We start from the raw sequence: 17,162 nt of genomic DNA, 5'->3' as shown, positions 1-17,162 counted from the left end.
TGCAGCTTACAGCACCTAGCCACAGCCAGGGAGCCACGCTATAGTCAGACAAACCTCAGTCTGCGTTTGACCATTAGCTCCTAACATTAGCTGGGCTTTTGATCATGGGGCTCCTAACATCTCCTAACATTAGCCATGCTAGATCCCAGCACTACCTTATGGCTGGTTCTCTGTGATGTTTACATGGCTACTTGAACCTGGCTACTGGTTAATGAGCACCGTCGAGGTTTGTTGAGCGTGACTCAGCCCTGTACTTTCAGACCTAAACGAGCTCCAGTTAATTCCTCTCCCATCAAGTTCACAGGCTGTTTTCTAAGTGCATTAGGGAGGTGGGAGTGGAGGAGGGTGAGTCGCTACGGAGCCGGGGCTAAGCTACCCTGCAGTGTTTCATCAGAACTAGACACACACCATGATACCAGCCAGTACCCTCTATCATCACCCCTCATCCCCACCCTGAGGTGGGATGGGAAGTCGGAAAGGGACGAGGACAGGCAGTGTGTGGCTTTCGTAACACATGTGGAGCCTCAGCGGCAGCAGAGAGGTTTCAGCGTGTTTGGGTGTGGGCATGTGTTTGGGTGTGAGAGGAGGTCCCTGAGCATGTCTCCTGGTAGAAAAAGCAGCGCACTGAATTCACCTTATGGTGCCTTTCCCTGTCTCCGATACATACTGTACCTTTGTGGATGTGTGTTTTGGAGGTAGCATGGGAATTTTCAAATAAATAAGTCTTCTAAGCATTCTCCTCCTCCAATCCCCATATATGCATTCAATGCTAACATTGAAGAACATGCCTTATTACATGAAACCAGATGGCTACAGTACACAGCATCACACATAAGATTACTTAGGAAAAATAGACTGACATTTTGGTGAAAAACCCTGCCTTTGAAAAGGATGTCAGCCTCCTCCTGTATTGGTCTTGAAAGGTTCAGATAATAGGGAGCTAGCGGCACTAAAAAAATAGTCAAAGCATGTGTATCGGCCAGGCGGTAACCTTTGTGAGGGTAGAAATGGCAGGGTTGAAAGGTAAGGTAGGTGAAAGGGAGGGTGAAATGTGTGGTAACCCACAGTAAAGGACACTCCTCTAGGGACAGGGACATGGAAAAAGGACAGCTCTTCGTAAAACACGACACACCAAAATGTCAAGATTGTGTAATCATTAACACGGCCAGTTCCAGGTTTATTAACTAATGATATTGGTAATCCGATTGGCTAGTAGAATTTGTACTTTTTAAGAGTGTGCTCTTAGTTGTCCAGGAACATTTACTTCGATGGCATAGACCAGGGGTACCAAGACTTTAGTTTACATAGGATCTTCTTTCTAACGCCCCCCCTCTGCAATATTAAATATAATTTTACCATATTGATTGGATGATTTTTACTGCATGCTGTCAGCAAGCTTTGCATAGTCTGGGTTATATCTACTGATTGCTAGCCTCAAGCAGGTGTCCAGGTGATCATCTGTTATTTTGACTTGATGAGTCCATTCCAGGTGATCATCTGTTATTTTGACTTGATGAGTCCATTGATGCGCTCAGTCATGGCTGGTGCTCCATCTGTAGTTATGGACACAAGTTTGTAAATGAGTAACTGAGTGCTATTAATAAAGTCCTTGAATGCCACAAAAATGTTCTCCCCTCAAGTTTTTCCTTTCAGCGATGTGATTTTGAGCAGCTCCTCTTTGGCAGTCATATCTTCAAACACCATTCTGATGAAAATGCACAACTGAGATGGTTTCGATGACGTCTGTCGACTCGTCAAGTCGAAGTGAAAAGAACATGCGCTCGTTTGTCTTTTTTAAGATGCTCCCTCAAATCCTCATCCATCATTTCACAGCGCTGTATAACAGTATTTCTGGATAGCTGAGCATCCTTAATCAAACAATGATTCTGCTGCATTTAAAAAGGTCTCTTTTACCATTTCGGTTTCTTGTGCTTTGCTAGTATGCGACTCACCCGGAATGACGCAGTTGTGGCTGCCTTTGATTTTGATTTGGGCCTTCGATCGATTGCTGGGCAGCTAGTTGAGACTTCAACTCTTTTACTTTTCTCATACGTAGTGAACTTTTAGCTGGAAAGTCACTTTCATATTTTTTGTGAACCGTTTTGAAATGCCTCTCGACATTTCCCTTCTTAGCAAGAGCTACGTTTGAATGGCAGATCGGACACACACATTTTGAATTTGTTGTGGTGAAAAAAGGATCTTCCTCCCACTCATTGTGAAAGTGGTAGATTTTCGGTTTCTTGCTGCTTGGTCCAGCACTCATACTGTATTAAAAAATGGTCACCGCAACTTCATAGAAAAAAAGTTGTAAAAAAACAACTACCACTGGAACAACAAAGAATATTCTGTTACAGGTCTGTTACAGGTCTCGCAAGCGTGGAAATGGAAACGTACTAACTTCAGACGGTTGCTATGGTAGCGACAGTTGGGGAAAAAAAACATCTAGCAACTATAGTGCCGCGGATTCGTCCAATTTTATGTCAATCGAGCGGTTAAAAAAAAGTATTTTGTCTGTGTAGCAATATTCGAGAAAGAAGCTAACCTGTAAGCAAAACATACAGTGCATCAGAACTGTGGACCTCATTATTTTTAAGCAGACTTGATGGTAATGCTGTGAATTGCCAAAATATATATTTTTAGTGGAAACATTTTGAGAACTTTTATGCAGTCTACTAGAAAGAAGTTTGCGGTCAAGGATCGTCGTCCTGGGCACCAATGGCATAGATGGACAGAAATTATTTTCCATTACACCAGAAAATAAAGATGCATAGCCCCAATTCTTAAAACATGGCATTTTTGCTAGGGAACACACAAACATCATATAGACAGTTGACATCTAAGCAGTGCTTATCCTAGATCATTATTTACTCTAACTCTTAAGCACATATTCTTATTTTAATCCTCTCCGGTGTAGCCACATGCCCCTTTGGAATAAATCCAGACTTCCTTTGTCGTCTCTCTAGTCAGGAACTGTTTGCTCATACACCAGTATCCATGGCTAGAACTTATAGATGTCAGCAGGGATGTGTTTGCACTGGTCTCTTGAGCCTTTGGAGAGCTGAGAATGTGGCTATGCTGGGTCTATTGGGAGCAGAACTGGGGGACTGGTTAGTTACTGTAGTCTACAGCTTAGCGTGCCAGGCTTCTATAGGATAGGATCTCTTGTTATAAGATACATGGCTGATGGATGGGTAAATAAGGCATAATAAGGCATAATAAGGCATAAATAAGGCATCTTGATAACAGAAGTTACATCAGCATCTTGATGCAACTTTGATGCAAAATCAGAGCCTGTTTCCAATCTCACACTCCCCCTCTCTTCCCCTCCCTATTTTCCCTCCCTCTCTCTCTCCTCCCCTCAGAACCCCAGTTGAAGGGGATCGTGACGAAGCTGTACAGTCGACAGGGCTTCCACCTGCAGCTGCAAGCAGATGGCACCATCGACGGGACGAAGGAGGAGGACAATGGCTACAGTAAGTCTCCTCTCCTCCGTGCCACCAGGGATGTGTATTCATTAGGGCACACCATAGCAAAACATTTAGCAACGCAAACTGAAAAACAAGCATTTCTTATTGGACAAGTTCATGTTGTCCCTTCCTTTTATTTATTTTTTGGTAGTGTCAAGTTGAATACAACCCTATCAATCTAACTAGCCCATCTTCTCACCATCCTGTTTCTCTGTACATATAAACACTGTCAACGGGAAGTTACTGTGCATCAACACACAGTAAAGAGTGCTACAACACAATACATCAAGGAGACACTTCCTTGCTGATTCAGTTTCAAAGAAGAAGCTTTGATCTGTACACTCTGCATACTGTACTAAGTCGTTGCTGACATTCTTTCTAGCTCGGATCACATTTGAGATCTCTCCATTGCTGCAGATATTTACTGCGTATCTCCTCGCCCGCTCATACAGATAGACTTATTTAGTTCAGTCTATTTGTATCCCTAATCGGAATTAGAATTCCTTAGGCTTTCCAAAGCCTTTGAGATTTCAACTGAACAATAGAAAAGAAAGTGGTTGATGGCAATAATATGGAGCATTAGATTGTGCTTAGGCAGACTGATAGTATTATGGCCTCAGTACAGTTGATTCGTTTTTTTAATCTCTTACATACCTCCTTTAGTTACAGCAGGTTTTCTGTAATCCACACAGTATTGATAATTCACTATCATTAATCCCGCTGCTCAGGGTGCCCTGATTTTCTATGGGCAGACTAAAGTAGAGATTGATAGCTAAAAAAAACAGCATGCATTCAACAGGCCCAAACACAATCCAATGCAAGTGGATATATATAAATGAGATAGACAGACTGATGGATGTTTGAGGGCTCTGCGCATGGAATCCCTTTTGTTTTCTGTGCAGGCTGTTAGAGATGCACTCATCCCGATTGCCACATAGTGACTATTGACTGACAGCTGCTCATGCTCTGTTATGCCAGGACTGTTATTGCTGGCAACAGTAATAATGGATTTCCAATCATTTTATGTCATTAGGTAGGTCTCCATCCACTTGGTGACATATATTCATGTGAATATTCTCACATTTGCATAAAAAACATCAAATCTGCATAAAAACAATCAAATCTGCATAAAAACAATACATCTGCACAGTAAACAAGAGGTGTGTTTCCATCAAATGAATGTGTTATGGATTAAAGGCTGTGCGTGATGTTTTAGTGCACGTAAAAAATAACTTGCTGTTAAATTCCCATGTACTGAATAAAAAATGTATGTCAAATGGGTTTCCATCGCATTTTTAACTCTATTGGTTGTTTTGTCAATAAGAAAATGCCTTTATACATTTACATTTACATTTAAGTCATTTAGCAGACGCTCTTATCCAGAGCGACTTACAAATTGGTGCATTCACCTTATGACACAGCCAATGTGCCTACTCTGGTCCTGGCATGTGCACTCTATTCAACAGCTCTCAGATACAGTGATGAGATTATTATGGAGAATGGCGAGATCATTTTTATTTGTCAAACTGCAGCCAAGCATGGATCATCATGTCACCAGAACAAGACCCTCAATATTTATTGGAAAGGAGCATCAAGCTCATCGCCATGCACTTTCACAACCCTGTCATCCTAATTTATCTGTGGCCTAATAAACTGCATGCTTTCCCGAGTCGTAATGGGAAGACCACACAACATATAATCACTTCACTCTAAATGTACGTCATAGGATGGTTATTATATCAATATTTGCGCGTAAAGCAATTTCCACCGCCATTTCTCACATCATTTTTACAGAAACAAAAAGAACCCACCTTGTCTTGCGTATTTTGCTTTGACATTTGGAAAGTTCCCGACAAATTTGCTGTTTGAAAGGTTGGATGGAAACTTGGTTATTATGACACTTCTCAGTACAAAAACAAACATGAAGAGGTCACTAGCTATGTTTCCATTAACTTGTCCAGAGATTTTTTTGTCGATATTTAGAAAGTTTGCACAGAACAAATATATTAGACAATTTCCCGCTATGGTGTGTTTCCATCTAACAATCTTGTGTGGATAAAAACAGATGGACATAACGACATCACAAACAAAAAAAAATGTACATCTCAAAAACCTACAGTGTCGAATAAAAATTTAGGTGTTGAAGTGTTTCCATTAAACAATTATCCACATTTGCATTAATACATCTGTACGCCCTCCCACCTATCGGTGTCATGTCTCAAGTAGCCCGCAAAAGCCTGCAGAAAAATTGGCTGGTGAAACCTGTATCCAGCCAACCAGAAAAACAAGGCGAAACAATTCAGCCATTCTTGAAAGTCAGGAAAGGGACCCTGGAAAGAAACATTATTTTTGTAGTTGAAAAATAGATTTAGAAGAGTGGAGCATTATAGTTACGTGTTGACGTCATGTGCCCTTAAACATTATTCAACAATGAATTTAAGAAAAAAATCGCAGTTTCGATTATAATTTTGTCGCAATAAAGAATGCTTGACAAAATAAAAACCATCCCTGTCAAACGGATTTTTAAAAATGTTTTCGATCTTTAGATAATGTCTCCTATATCTGCCGTTGCCATTACACGTGTTGCAACGCTTTTTGGGCGACGTTGCTTTTGTCAAGTAAACCTGGGTCAATGGAAACCTGCCTACTGACAGCTGTTGTTATAGGAACACAGTCCTACCCTGTCTTGATAACCACTCTACCAGAGTTGCCTTGGCAGAGTGTTAGGTAGACTATTACCAGTCCCAGAGCGCCATGCCCTCACAGCGTTGGCGCGACTCGGGAGCTTCCCGCTCGGCGCCCGTGCCTCAGATGGCGCCATGTGGTTTGTCGTCAGGGCACTGATGTCATACAGTACCTGCTGCTGCCTGCATCACCATCACCCCGACACTAAACGACTGTCGCATTGTGGGAGACTGTAAATTAGCCCCGACTATATTAAATTAGTCACTTAAACCAGATGACACTTCTATCCCACAAATTAACACCCCTTCTGTGCAGCCTGCGTGTCAGCCGCAGCAATAAATGACTCTGTAATCTTCTGGTTTTAATATGTTGCCTTCTCTGGAGGAGAGAGGGAGGAGGGATGAAGGAGATATGAATAAAATAGAAGGGAGGGAGCTGGTTTATAGAAGAGAGACCAAACACAACATACTCACTGGAGGTACAGCACATATCCACTCCCATTTGTCGTAGTGCTAGTTAGATAGAGCAATTAACAGTTACCTATTGAGATAAGTTATGTAACAATTGGCATGCTTTTCCCAACCAAAACATTTACATTTGGGAGAGACAAATTATAGAGCCTGGTCGAAAAGGGTGGGGAGAAAAGGGAAGCCGTTTGCACCCGTCCAAAAATAGAGTTGTTAGGTGCTGGGTGCTCTTGTCTCCATGGTGACGGCAGCATAGTCCTCTTGGTGCTACTGGTGTCTTGTGATGGTGGGGAGGACCTACTCAAACGCACGCACACCCACAAGTCTTCTAACACTGCTGCGGTAGCACCCTTATGAATATACAGCAGTGTTGGTTGATGTTTACCAAATTCAGAGCAGTCCAATTTTTTTTGCTTTACCTGAGCAGGCAATTTTTGAGCCATAGAATTATTTGACAAATCAAAATAATATTACTAATCAGGCATCCCTCATTAAAGGCAAATTAATAACAAGTGTTGAGTCAATAAATCCCTCCTACATGAAAACAATGTTTTTCTACATTGTAGCACAAGTTTTTAGCTCTTTATGATCGGAACATTATGCTAAATACCATCCATGCACACTAATTTGTTTCCAAAGGGACACTGATTCAAGACATTCTTAAAGGCAATTCACCCACCCCTTTCTCCTCACTGTCACAACAATGAGTTAAAGAGAGAGACCCTAATCTTGTATAATAACAGCTCAATCAATCGGGTTATACCCTTCAGCCAAGATTCACACACATCGATCTAATTGGCTAATTAATGACCAGGGCTTGGGAGGCGAAGCCTGTGTCGTCAGGTAGATTTGAATCTGTTTGTCCCTTTCTCTGTATGTGGAGACCAGAACAGTAATGTTAATGCTGATGGTCTGAGCTCTGCCCGTTAAGCCTGGGTTCAGTAGCACTGCCTTGTTCCTTCATGATCATCTCCTATGGAGAATGGTTCTCAGACATGCGGTATAGAAACAGAAGGTTTGAAGTAGAACAATACAATAAAATGTATTAAAAAGAAAGTAGTTACAGTCTCCTATGAGGACCGAGCATGTCTCTTTCGCTTATGTTCATGTTGAAGGAGGTCACAACCCACTGATTTAGAAACATGTACTTCATGCTCAGGTTAGTGTGTTTTTGTAAATGGGATTTTCAAACCTAAAGGTCAGTGGGAATCTGAAAGTTTGTCACTGTGTCAGCCACTGCCGACCAATGACAGAGCAAAAAGAGTCATATTGATGGCCATGTCGGTCAGTGGTTACGATAAGACAGAGAACAGGCTAGAGGTCATGGTGAGGTAATGAGTCTGTGTGCGCGCGTGTTTTTCTGTATGTGTGTGTGGTGCAGAATCCTCAGCCCTGGCCCGCTCTCTCCTCTAGCACCTCGGGTGTTATGTGAGGTAAAAGTAATTGAGTTTCGCCTCTCGAAAAATCCCTGGCGGCTGATTGGCTGGTAATCCCCCTGAAATGAAGTTTACCGCAGCTTTGTCTGTGTCATGGGTACGGGTCTCAGCACGCAGTGAACAGACAAAGAGAGAGAAAAGGACAGAGAGGAGAGAGAGAAACACATTAAGTGGATATATTCATGTAGTCAGATGAGCAGGAGAGAGAGAGAGAGAGAGAGAGAGAGAGAGAGAGAGAGAGAGGTGGAGAAAGAGCGAGAGGTGGAGAAAGAGAAAGGGACTGGAAGAGGGAGTATTATTAAGTGGAAGGATCCCCTCGTGCTGCAGGGAGATGAGCTGTAGCAGGAATGGGGTCACCTATTCAATGGGCAATGTTCCCTCTAATTGTTTTGGGCACTGAGCAAATTTCAGGGCTGCTGAGCGCAAACTTCAAGGTTGTGAAAAATCTGTGCGACTTCCAATTGCGCGTTTACTGTGAACACTGAGGCTGTACCTGCTTTAACCTCTTGCTTCTACTCGGGACGCTTGCGTCCCAACTAGAGCTCTGGAAATGCAAATGCGCTACGCTAAATGCTAATAGTATTAGTTAAAACTCAAAAGTTCATTAAAATACACATGCAGGGTATCGAATTAAAGCTACACTCGTTGTGAATCCAGGCAACAAGTCAGATTTTTAAAATGCTTTTCGGCGAAAGCATGAGAAGCTATTATCTGATAGCATGTAACACCCCAAAAGACCCACAGGGGACGTAAACAAAATAATTAGCATTTCGGCGTTACACAAACCGCACAATAAAATAGAAAACATTCATTACCTTTCACCATCTTCTTTGTTGGCACTCCTAGATGTCCCATAAACACTATTTGGGTCTTTATTTCGATTAAATCGGTCCATATAAAGCCTAGATATCGTTATATGTAGACTGTGTGATAAACGAAAAAAACATCGTTTCAAAACGTAACGTCATTTTTTTAAATTCAAAAAGTCGACGATAAACTTTCACAAAACACTTCGAAATACGTTTGTAATGCAACTTTAGGTATTAGTAAACGTTAATAAGCGATAAAATTCATCAGGAGGCGATGTAAAGATCATTAGCTGTCCGCCTGGAAAAATGTCCGGCTAGAAACTCAACGAAAATATCCGGTCCTAGACCATAGGAGATACGGTGCCCTGCATGTGTTTGACCAAGAAAAAACTCGAAGGGAAATGACAAGACTCTAGACACCGTGTGGAAGCTGTAGGTACTGCAACCTCAGTCAATTAATTGTGGTTCACCTTTATCAATGGGTTCAAGTAGCGCATGGATATATTTTCCCATTTTCAGTGATCAGTTTTTCCTGTGCTTTTCGATGTAAATGCCGTTCTGGTAAAGCCACAGCAGTGATTTAACCAGTTTTATAAACGTCTGAGTGTTTTCTATCCACACAGACTAAGCAAATGCATATACTATATTCCTGGCATGAGTAGCAGGGCGCTGAAATGTTGCGCGATTTTTAACAGAATGTTCAAAAAAGTAGAGGGTCGACTTAAGAGGTTAAGTTATAGCCTTAACAGTGGCCAAGTAGGCTACTGTGGCTTTTTGACCATAATGTCGGCCTACCAGAGTGGCTTATCATAAAAAATAATGGAGAAAAATGCTTCCCATAACATTTTAACATGGAAATAGCTGTTCTATCATTCAGCCTACAGTAGCAGCCAATGTGTTCAATGTAGGACTACATTCCATTAGACTTTTGGGGGAAAAAACATGCAGGGCTTGACATTAACCTGTTTCTTCCCTTGTCCTTCAGACAAGTAGGTGACTAAACATGTTATGTTGTTTGATGCAAGAAACCACTTTACAAAATAAAATGCATTATTATTCCCATACAATTATTACAGAGAATCAGACAAGTTATGCTTCCCTCTGCCTTTTGGCTACCTAGCTTATTCAAGCCTGTCTCGAAATACAACACTGCCCCTTTAAGGCAAAAAAAAAGCTCTTTACCTAACTTGCTTTTCAAATATGGCTAAAAATGTACATGTTTTATGCTCTTGTAGGAAGCAATCACGCCCCTATTGCTGACTACAAATGATCTATAACTAGGCTAATAACTCACTAACTAGCAAAGGATAGGAACAAAATGTGCACGTGGCTACATGAAGCTCTTGCTATTATCTCAAAACAAGCGCATCTATTCACAACTACAGCTGTAAACACAGTCTAGTTCGAAGTAAATAGCACAGATCCATATATTGTAATGGTCTATTTGCATATAGGCCTACTGCAGCTCTGATTGGTTATGCCACACCGGTCTGTGTAGAGTTGTGCACAATAGGTCTGTGTAGAGTTGTGCACAATAGAATCCTACTCCGATGTATTCTGCCTACAACAACATCTCTTGCATAGTTCATTTTGTTTCAGTATGTTGCATTGAAAGGTGCTAATATTGTGTTGATTTGATCACAATTGCCAAAGTAAAGGGAAACGTTGATAGTGTTAACTAATCGGGAAAACTCTGGAAAGTTAAGTGAAGTTCAATCTCGTGCTTCTCTCAGTGGGATGATATTTCTTCTGAGCTCTGTGCCGCAGTCTCAGGCTACTGCGCGCCTGCGCACGCTCGCAGCTTAGAGGGAACATTGACCATGATGGAAATGGCATCCTGTCTATGCCCATAATGATACCTTCACACAAAAAAACACGTTAGCTACATCAACTAAACTAACATGCATATACAATCCACAAAGTACTTCCTACCACAATCATGTACAGTAAGTGTACGCCCACCTATGTGAAAGCCAGCTACACCACACAGAGACTCTGAAAATAGCAGTAAGTAACATAGCTAGCTGATCCCAGATCAGTTATCTCTGTGAGGAAGGCAGCAGATGTGGCTCAGGGTGGAGGGCTCTGGTGGGTCTGCTGGAGCTCTGGGAGGCAGGGAGGGAAGGATGAAGGGAGGAGAGGAAGGTGGAGAGATAAAGGTAGGAGAGGAGAGATAAAGGTAGGAGATGAGATGAGAGATGGAGGGAAGAGAGGAGAGATATAGAGGAGGAGAGATCAAGGTGTATTCATGGCATCATGCTAAGCACAGTGTTTATGTCACATGGTAGAGCACTGACCAGGTTCTTTGAATCTGGGTTGACCAGGCAGTGTGAAATAGAGGTGGACAAAGAAATCTATTTTCATACATTTATTTTTATGTCATTACTTTCTCTATAAATCATTTCAGTTGAGTTTATAGCATCAATCCACATTTGTTTTCAAGTTACCCATACTTTGCCTTCACTTCTCAGTTCTTCTATATCCATTATTTGACTTTAAAAACCACGCTAATTAAAATCACAGAACAAACATGCAAACCAAACCAAAGAAAACAAAAGGGGTATAGGAAGCAACACAGTCCAGCAGACAGGCATCCATGTTATTTTCTCAGAACAACTACATTAACGTTGTGCTCTCGCCAAACGTATCAGCTACAAGCTCTCTGCAAATCCACCGTGCCTCCAGACTGCATTACTTCCTGTGGGCGGTTGCCTAGAACACAAAAAAGAGGGAGGTTTAAAGAGCCACTGAACACGCCGATTGGCACGTGTGTTTTTCTGTTGCTCATTAGAAAAACGCGATTTCAGTCTTGGAGGTGTGTTTCCTGACCGATTCCACGTTTGGTTAACGATGTTTGTCCCCCATGAGACACTGTAGAAAAGGAAGCCTATTTCACTTCCTGAAAATCCTCAGAATAAATCTAAGATAACTCAAGAAATCTGTAATGATTGAGATTTTTGCCAAATTTTGTTTTAGTTGCACAATTTTACATATAACTAAGGTGTTTGGTGCAGTATTTGCCAAGTAGAAAAAAGTGTAATTCCATTTTGCATTGATTAAAGATCTCCCACTTCATGTTGCTAATCATGGAGTCTCTGACTGTAGTCCCAACTACAATAAGCTACCCGTGTGAAACGTGTGGAGGCTATATGGTATGTCTTTTTCCGAGGCGCACGTAATCAAAAAATTATACACCTGCAAGTATTTCAATACTAACATCCTTTCGGATACTTCCGGGTTGGAGCGAGCGGTCGCATCCGCACGTCGGTCCGCAAGTAGTATAACTTTTCATTTCATTTCATTACATTTCATTATAGTACAACGGTTTGATTTGTCTAATCTTAGCAATTTCTTCTTAGCTAGCTACATAGCCGTCTTTGTATCAAAGATAATTGCGTAATTATCGTATTTCGTCGTCCTAACGTAGTCTACACTGCTATCTGCCCAGCAGCTAGCCAGCTAGCCAGCTAGCAAACGTCCACCGTCTACCGAATAGCAGCACTGTAAAAACTATTACACTCAACTGAACGACTTGAATAGTGTAGTGTTAGCTAGCTACATAGTTGTCTTTGCTGTCTTCGTATCCAAGATAATTGTGTAGTTTAGAGTGTGTAGTCTTAGAGTGATTATCTTAATTTACCGAGGTTAGCTAGCCAGCTATTTGTCATCCTTAACGTAGGAGACACTGCTAGCTAGCCAACAGCTAGCCAACGTCTACCGAATAGAACTTCCGCACCCAACAACCCGGTCGCATTCCGCTTCGCTCCACAGGTAGTATCACATTTTCATTTCATTTCATTACAGCACAACGGTTTGATTTGTTTGATCGTAGCTAGCTACATAGCTAGCTACATAGCCGTCTTTGTATCAAAGATAATTGTGTAGTCTAGAGCGATTTTCTAGGTTAGCTAGCCAGCTATTGTCGTTCTTTTAACGCAACGTAACGTAATCAACACTGCTAGCTAGCCAGCTAGCCCCCGAATAGCAGCACTGTAGAAACTATCACACTCAACGGAACGACTTGATTAGTGTAGTGTCAACAACGCAGCCACTGCCAGCTAGCCTACAAAGTCAACAACGCAGCCACTGGCAGCTAGCCTACTTCAGCAGTACTGTATCATTTTAGTCATTTTAGTCAATAAGATTCTTGCTACGTAAGCTTAACTTTCTGAACATTCGAGACGTGTAGTCCACTTGTCATTCCAATCTCCTTTGCCTTAGCGTAGCCTCTTCTGTAGCCTGTCAACTATGTGTCTGTCTATCCCTGTTCTCTCCTCTCTGCACAGACCATACAAATGCTCCACACCGCGTGGCCGCGGCCACCCTAATCTGGTGATCCCAGCGCGCACGACCCACGTGGAGTTCCAGGTCTCCGGTAGCCTCTGGAACTGCCGATCTGCGGCCAACAAGGCAGAGTTCATATCAGCCTATGCCTCCCTCCAGTCCCTCGACTTCTTGGCACTGACGGAAACATGGATCACCACAGATAACACTGCTACTCCTACTGCTCTCTCTTCGTCCGCCCACGCGTTCTCGCACACCCCGAGAGCTTCTGGTCAGCGGGGTGGTGGCACCGGGATCCTCATCTCTCCCAAGTGGTCATTCTCTCTTTCTCCCCTTACCCATCTGTCTATCGCCTCCTTTGAATTCCATGCTGTCACAGTTACCAGCCCTTTCAAGCTTAACATCCTTATCATTTATCGCCCTCCAGGTTCCCTCGGAGAGTTCATCAATGAGCTTGATGCCTTGATAAGCTCCTTTCCTGAGGACGGCTCACCTCTCACAGTTCTGGGCGACTTTAACCTCCCCTCGTCTACCTTTGACTCATTCCTCTCTGCCTCCTTCTTTCCACTCCTCTCCTCTTTTGACTTCACCCTCTCACCTTCCCCCCCTACTCACAAGGCAGGCAATACGCTCGACCTCATCTTTACTAGATGCTGTTCTTCCACTAACCTCATTGCAACTCCCCTCCAAGTCTCCGACCACTACCTTGTATCCTTTTCCCTCTCGCTCTCATCCAACACTTCCCACACTGCCCCTACTCGGATGGTATCGCGCCGTCCCAACCTTCGCTCTCTCTCCCCCGCTACTCTCTCCTCTTCCATCCTATCATCTCTTCCCTTTGCTCAAACCTTCTCCAACCTATCTCCTGATCCTGCCTCCTCAACCCTCCTCTCCTCCCTTTCTGCATCCTTTGACTCTCTATGTCCCCTATCCTCCAGGCCGGCTCGGTCCTCCCCTCCCGCTCCGTGGCTCGACGACTCATTGCGAGCTCACAGAACAGGGCTCCGGGCAGACGAGCGGAAATGGAGGAAAACTCGCCTCCCTGCGGACCTGGCATCCTTTCACTCCCTCCTCTCTACATTTTCCTCTTCTGTCTCTGCTGCTAAAGCCACTTTCTACCACTCTAAATTCCAAGCATCTGCCTCTAACCCTAGGAAGCTCTTTGCCACCTTCTCCTCCCTCCTGAATCCTCCTCCCCCTCCCCCCTCCTCCCTCTCTGCAGATGACTTCGTCAACCATTTTGAAAAGAAGGTCGACGACATCCAATCCTCGTTTGCTAAGTCAAACGACACCGCTGGTTCTGCTCACACTGCCCTACCCCGTGCTCTGACCTCTTTCTCCCCTCTCTCTCCAGATGAAATCTCGCGTCTTGTGACGGCCGGCCGCCCAACAACCTGCCCGCTTGACCCTATCCCCTCCTCTCTTCTCCAGACCATTTCCGGAGACCTTCTCCCTTACCTCACCTCGCTCATCAACTCATCCCTGACCGCTGGCTACGTCCCTTCCGTCTTCAAGAGAGCGAGAGTTGCACCCTTCTGAAAAAACCTACACTCGATCCCTCCGATGTCAACAACTACAGACCAGTATCCCTTCTTTCTTTTCTCTCCAAAACTCTTGAACGTGCCGTCCTTGGCCAGCTCTCCCGCTATCTCTCTCAGAATGACCTTCTTGATCCAAATCAGTCAGGTTTCAAGACTAGTCATTCAACTGAGACTGCTCTTCTCTGTATCACGGAGGCGCTCCGCACTGCTAAAGCTAACTCTCTCTCCTCTGCTCTCATCCTTCTAGACCTATCGGCTGCCTTCGATACTGTGAACCATCAGATCCTCCTCTCCACCCTCTCCGAGTTGGGCATCTCCGGCGCGGCCCACGCTTGGATTGCGTCCTACCTGACAGGTCGCTCCTACCAGGTGGCGTGGCGAGAATCTGTCTCCTCACCACGCGCTCTCACCACTGGCGTCCCCCAGGGCTCTGTTCTAGGCCCTCTCCTATTCTCGCTATACACCAAGTCACTTGGCTCTGTCATAACCTCACATGGTCTCTCCTATCATTGCTATGCAGACGACACACAATTAATCTTCTCCTTTCCCCCTTCTGATGACCAGGTGGCGAATCGCATCTCTGCATGTCTGGCAGACATATCAGTGTGGATGACGGATCACCACCTCAAGCTGAACCTCGGCAAGACGGAGCTGCTCTTCCTCCCGGGGAAGGACTGCCCGTTCCATGATCTCGCCATCACGGTTGACAACTCCATTGTGTCCTCCTCCCAGAGCGCTAAGAACCTTGGCGTGATCCTGGACAACACCCTGTCGTTCTCAACTAACATCAAGGCGGTGGCCCGTTCCTGTAGGTTCATGCTCTACAACATCCGCAGAGTACGACCCTGCCTCACACAGGAAGCGGCGCAGGTCCTAATCCAGGCACTTGTCATCTCCCGTCTGGATTACTGCAACTCGCTGTTGGCTGGGCTCCCTGCCTGTGCCATTAAACCCCTACAACTCATCCATTTACATTTACATTTAAGTCATTTAGCAGACGCTCTTATCCAGAGCGACTTACAAATTGGTGCATTCACCTTATGACATCCAGAACGCCGCAGCCCGTCTGGTGTTCAACCTTCCCAAGTTCTCTCACGTCACCCCGCTCCTCCGCTCTCTCCACTGGCTTCCAGTTGAAGCTCGCATCCGCTACAAGACCATGGTGCTTGCCTACGGAGCTGTGAGGGGAACGGCACCTCAGTACCTCCAGGCTCTGATCAGGCCCTACACCCAAACAAGGGCACTGCGTTCATCCACCTCTGGCCTGCTCGCCTCCCTACCACTGAGGAAGTACAGTTCCCGCTCAGCCCAGTCAAAACTGTTCGCTGCTCTGGCCCCCCAATGGTGGAACAAACTCCCTCACGACGCCAGGACAGCGGAGTCAATCACCACCTTCCGGAGACACCTGAAACCCCACCTCTTTAAGGAATACCTAGGATAGGATAAAGTAATCCTTCTCACCTTCCCCCCTTAAAAGATTTAGATGCACTATTGTAAAGTGGCTGTTCCACTGGATGTCATAAGGTGAACGCACCAATTTGTAAGTCGCTCTGGATAAGAGCGTCTGCTAAATGACTTAAATGTAAATGTATATGTAATATTGAAATATAAAAATGTCCCATCCCGAGTCTAAATCCCCTCACACAGAGATGTGCCCGTCTCTATCCCATAGCACAGATTGACCCTGCTCTCTCTTACTAGAGGGCATGGATGTGGCAACATGCCAGCACTGTGCACAATTAATGCCAGGCCATACAGAAGAGGACTGGGCAGGACACAGCAGCAAAGCTACTGTTTGGCCCCGATGTTGCCGCAAACGCAGAGAAAACAGTTACAATATGGCTTAACAGCAATAGCTCTTTTGCCTCTCTCTACCACTGCTTACGCTATGAAAACTCCCTCTCTTCCGGAGTTCAAGTGCAGGCCTCTGTGGTGGCGGGCTGCCTCTCTATCCCTTGGCATACGAATGCAGTGTTGCCAGGGGAGATTGTCAGGTTCCTGGCTAGCTCGGTGACAGCAGGACAAAGGTGTGAGCGGGTTTGGCATATGAGGACAGAGCCGGGCTGAGGGAGGTCTCTCTTTAGCCTGCTAAGCTAAGCGTTACTGTAGCTAACTCTATTAAGTGGACTGGGGTAGAGTGAAAGGATGTGGTTGGCATGAATAGCGGGGGCAGGAGTCTTAGCTTTACATTGTTTTCTACTTAGATTAGCTCTGCTCCTATGATGGCGACACTGTGTTACCTGCTGTGGTTTACAACATAGTCTCAGTATTCCATCTAAATATATGACTGAGACATGATTTCGCTAAATAGTATTTATTGGTGGATAAACAGTGTGCCTACAATATTCTTCACAAGTTAGACTTTTTCCCTCCATTTGTTGACAAGATTGTCAACAAATGTAATGTAACTCTCTCTTTCCCAGTAGGTCCCTCGAATCCTGTGGACAATATTTAATAGATATTGTCACGCTGA

At 44.2% G+C, this 17,162-nt stretch overlaps 1 protein-coding gene across 3 annotated transcripts in view; it reads left to right on the top strand.

Moving 5' to 3' along the window:
• LOC115130634 (fibroblast growth factor 13) overlaps positions 1-17,162 on the top strand; it is a 191,160-nt gene that overhangs the window by 149,348 nt on the left and 24,650 nt on the right. For all 3 annotated transcript variants that reach the window (XM_065019673.1, XM_065019671.1, XM_065019672.1), the window contains one exon: positions 3,363-3,473. In XM_065019673.1, the coding sequence (XP_064875745.1) occupies positions 3,363-3,473 (111 nt within the window). The remainder of the gene's footprint in view (positions 1-3,362; positions 3,474-17,162) is intronic.

This window comes from Oncorhynchus nerka, linkage group LG6, assembly GCF_034236695.1.
Source record: "Oncorhynchus nerka isolate Pitt River linkage group LG6, Oner_Uvic_2.0, whole genome shotgun sequence".
NCBI lineage: Eukaryota > Metazoa > Chordata > Actinopteri > Salmoniformes > Salmonidae > Oncorhynchus > Oncorhynchus nerka.
Note: the sequence above shows the minus strand (reverse complement) of the source record. Positions and strands in the feature narration are given on the sequence as shown.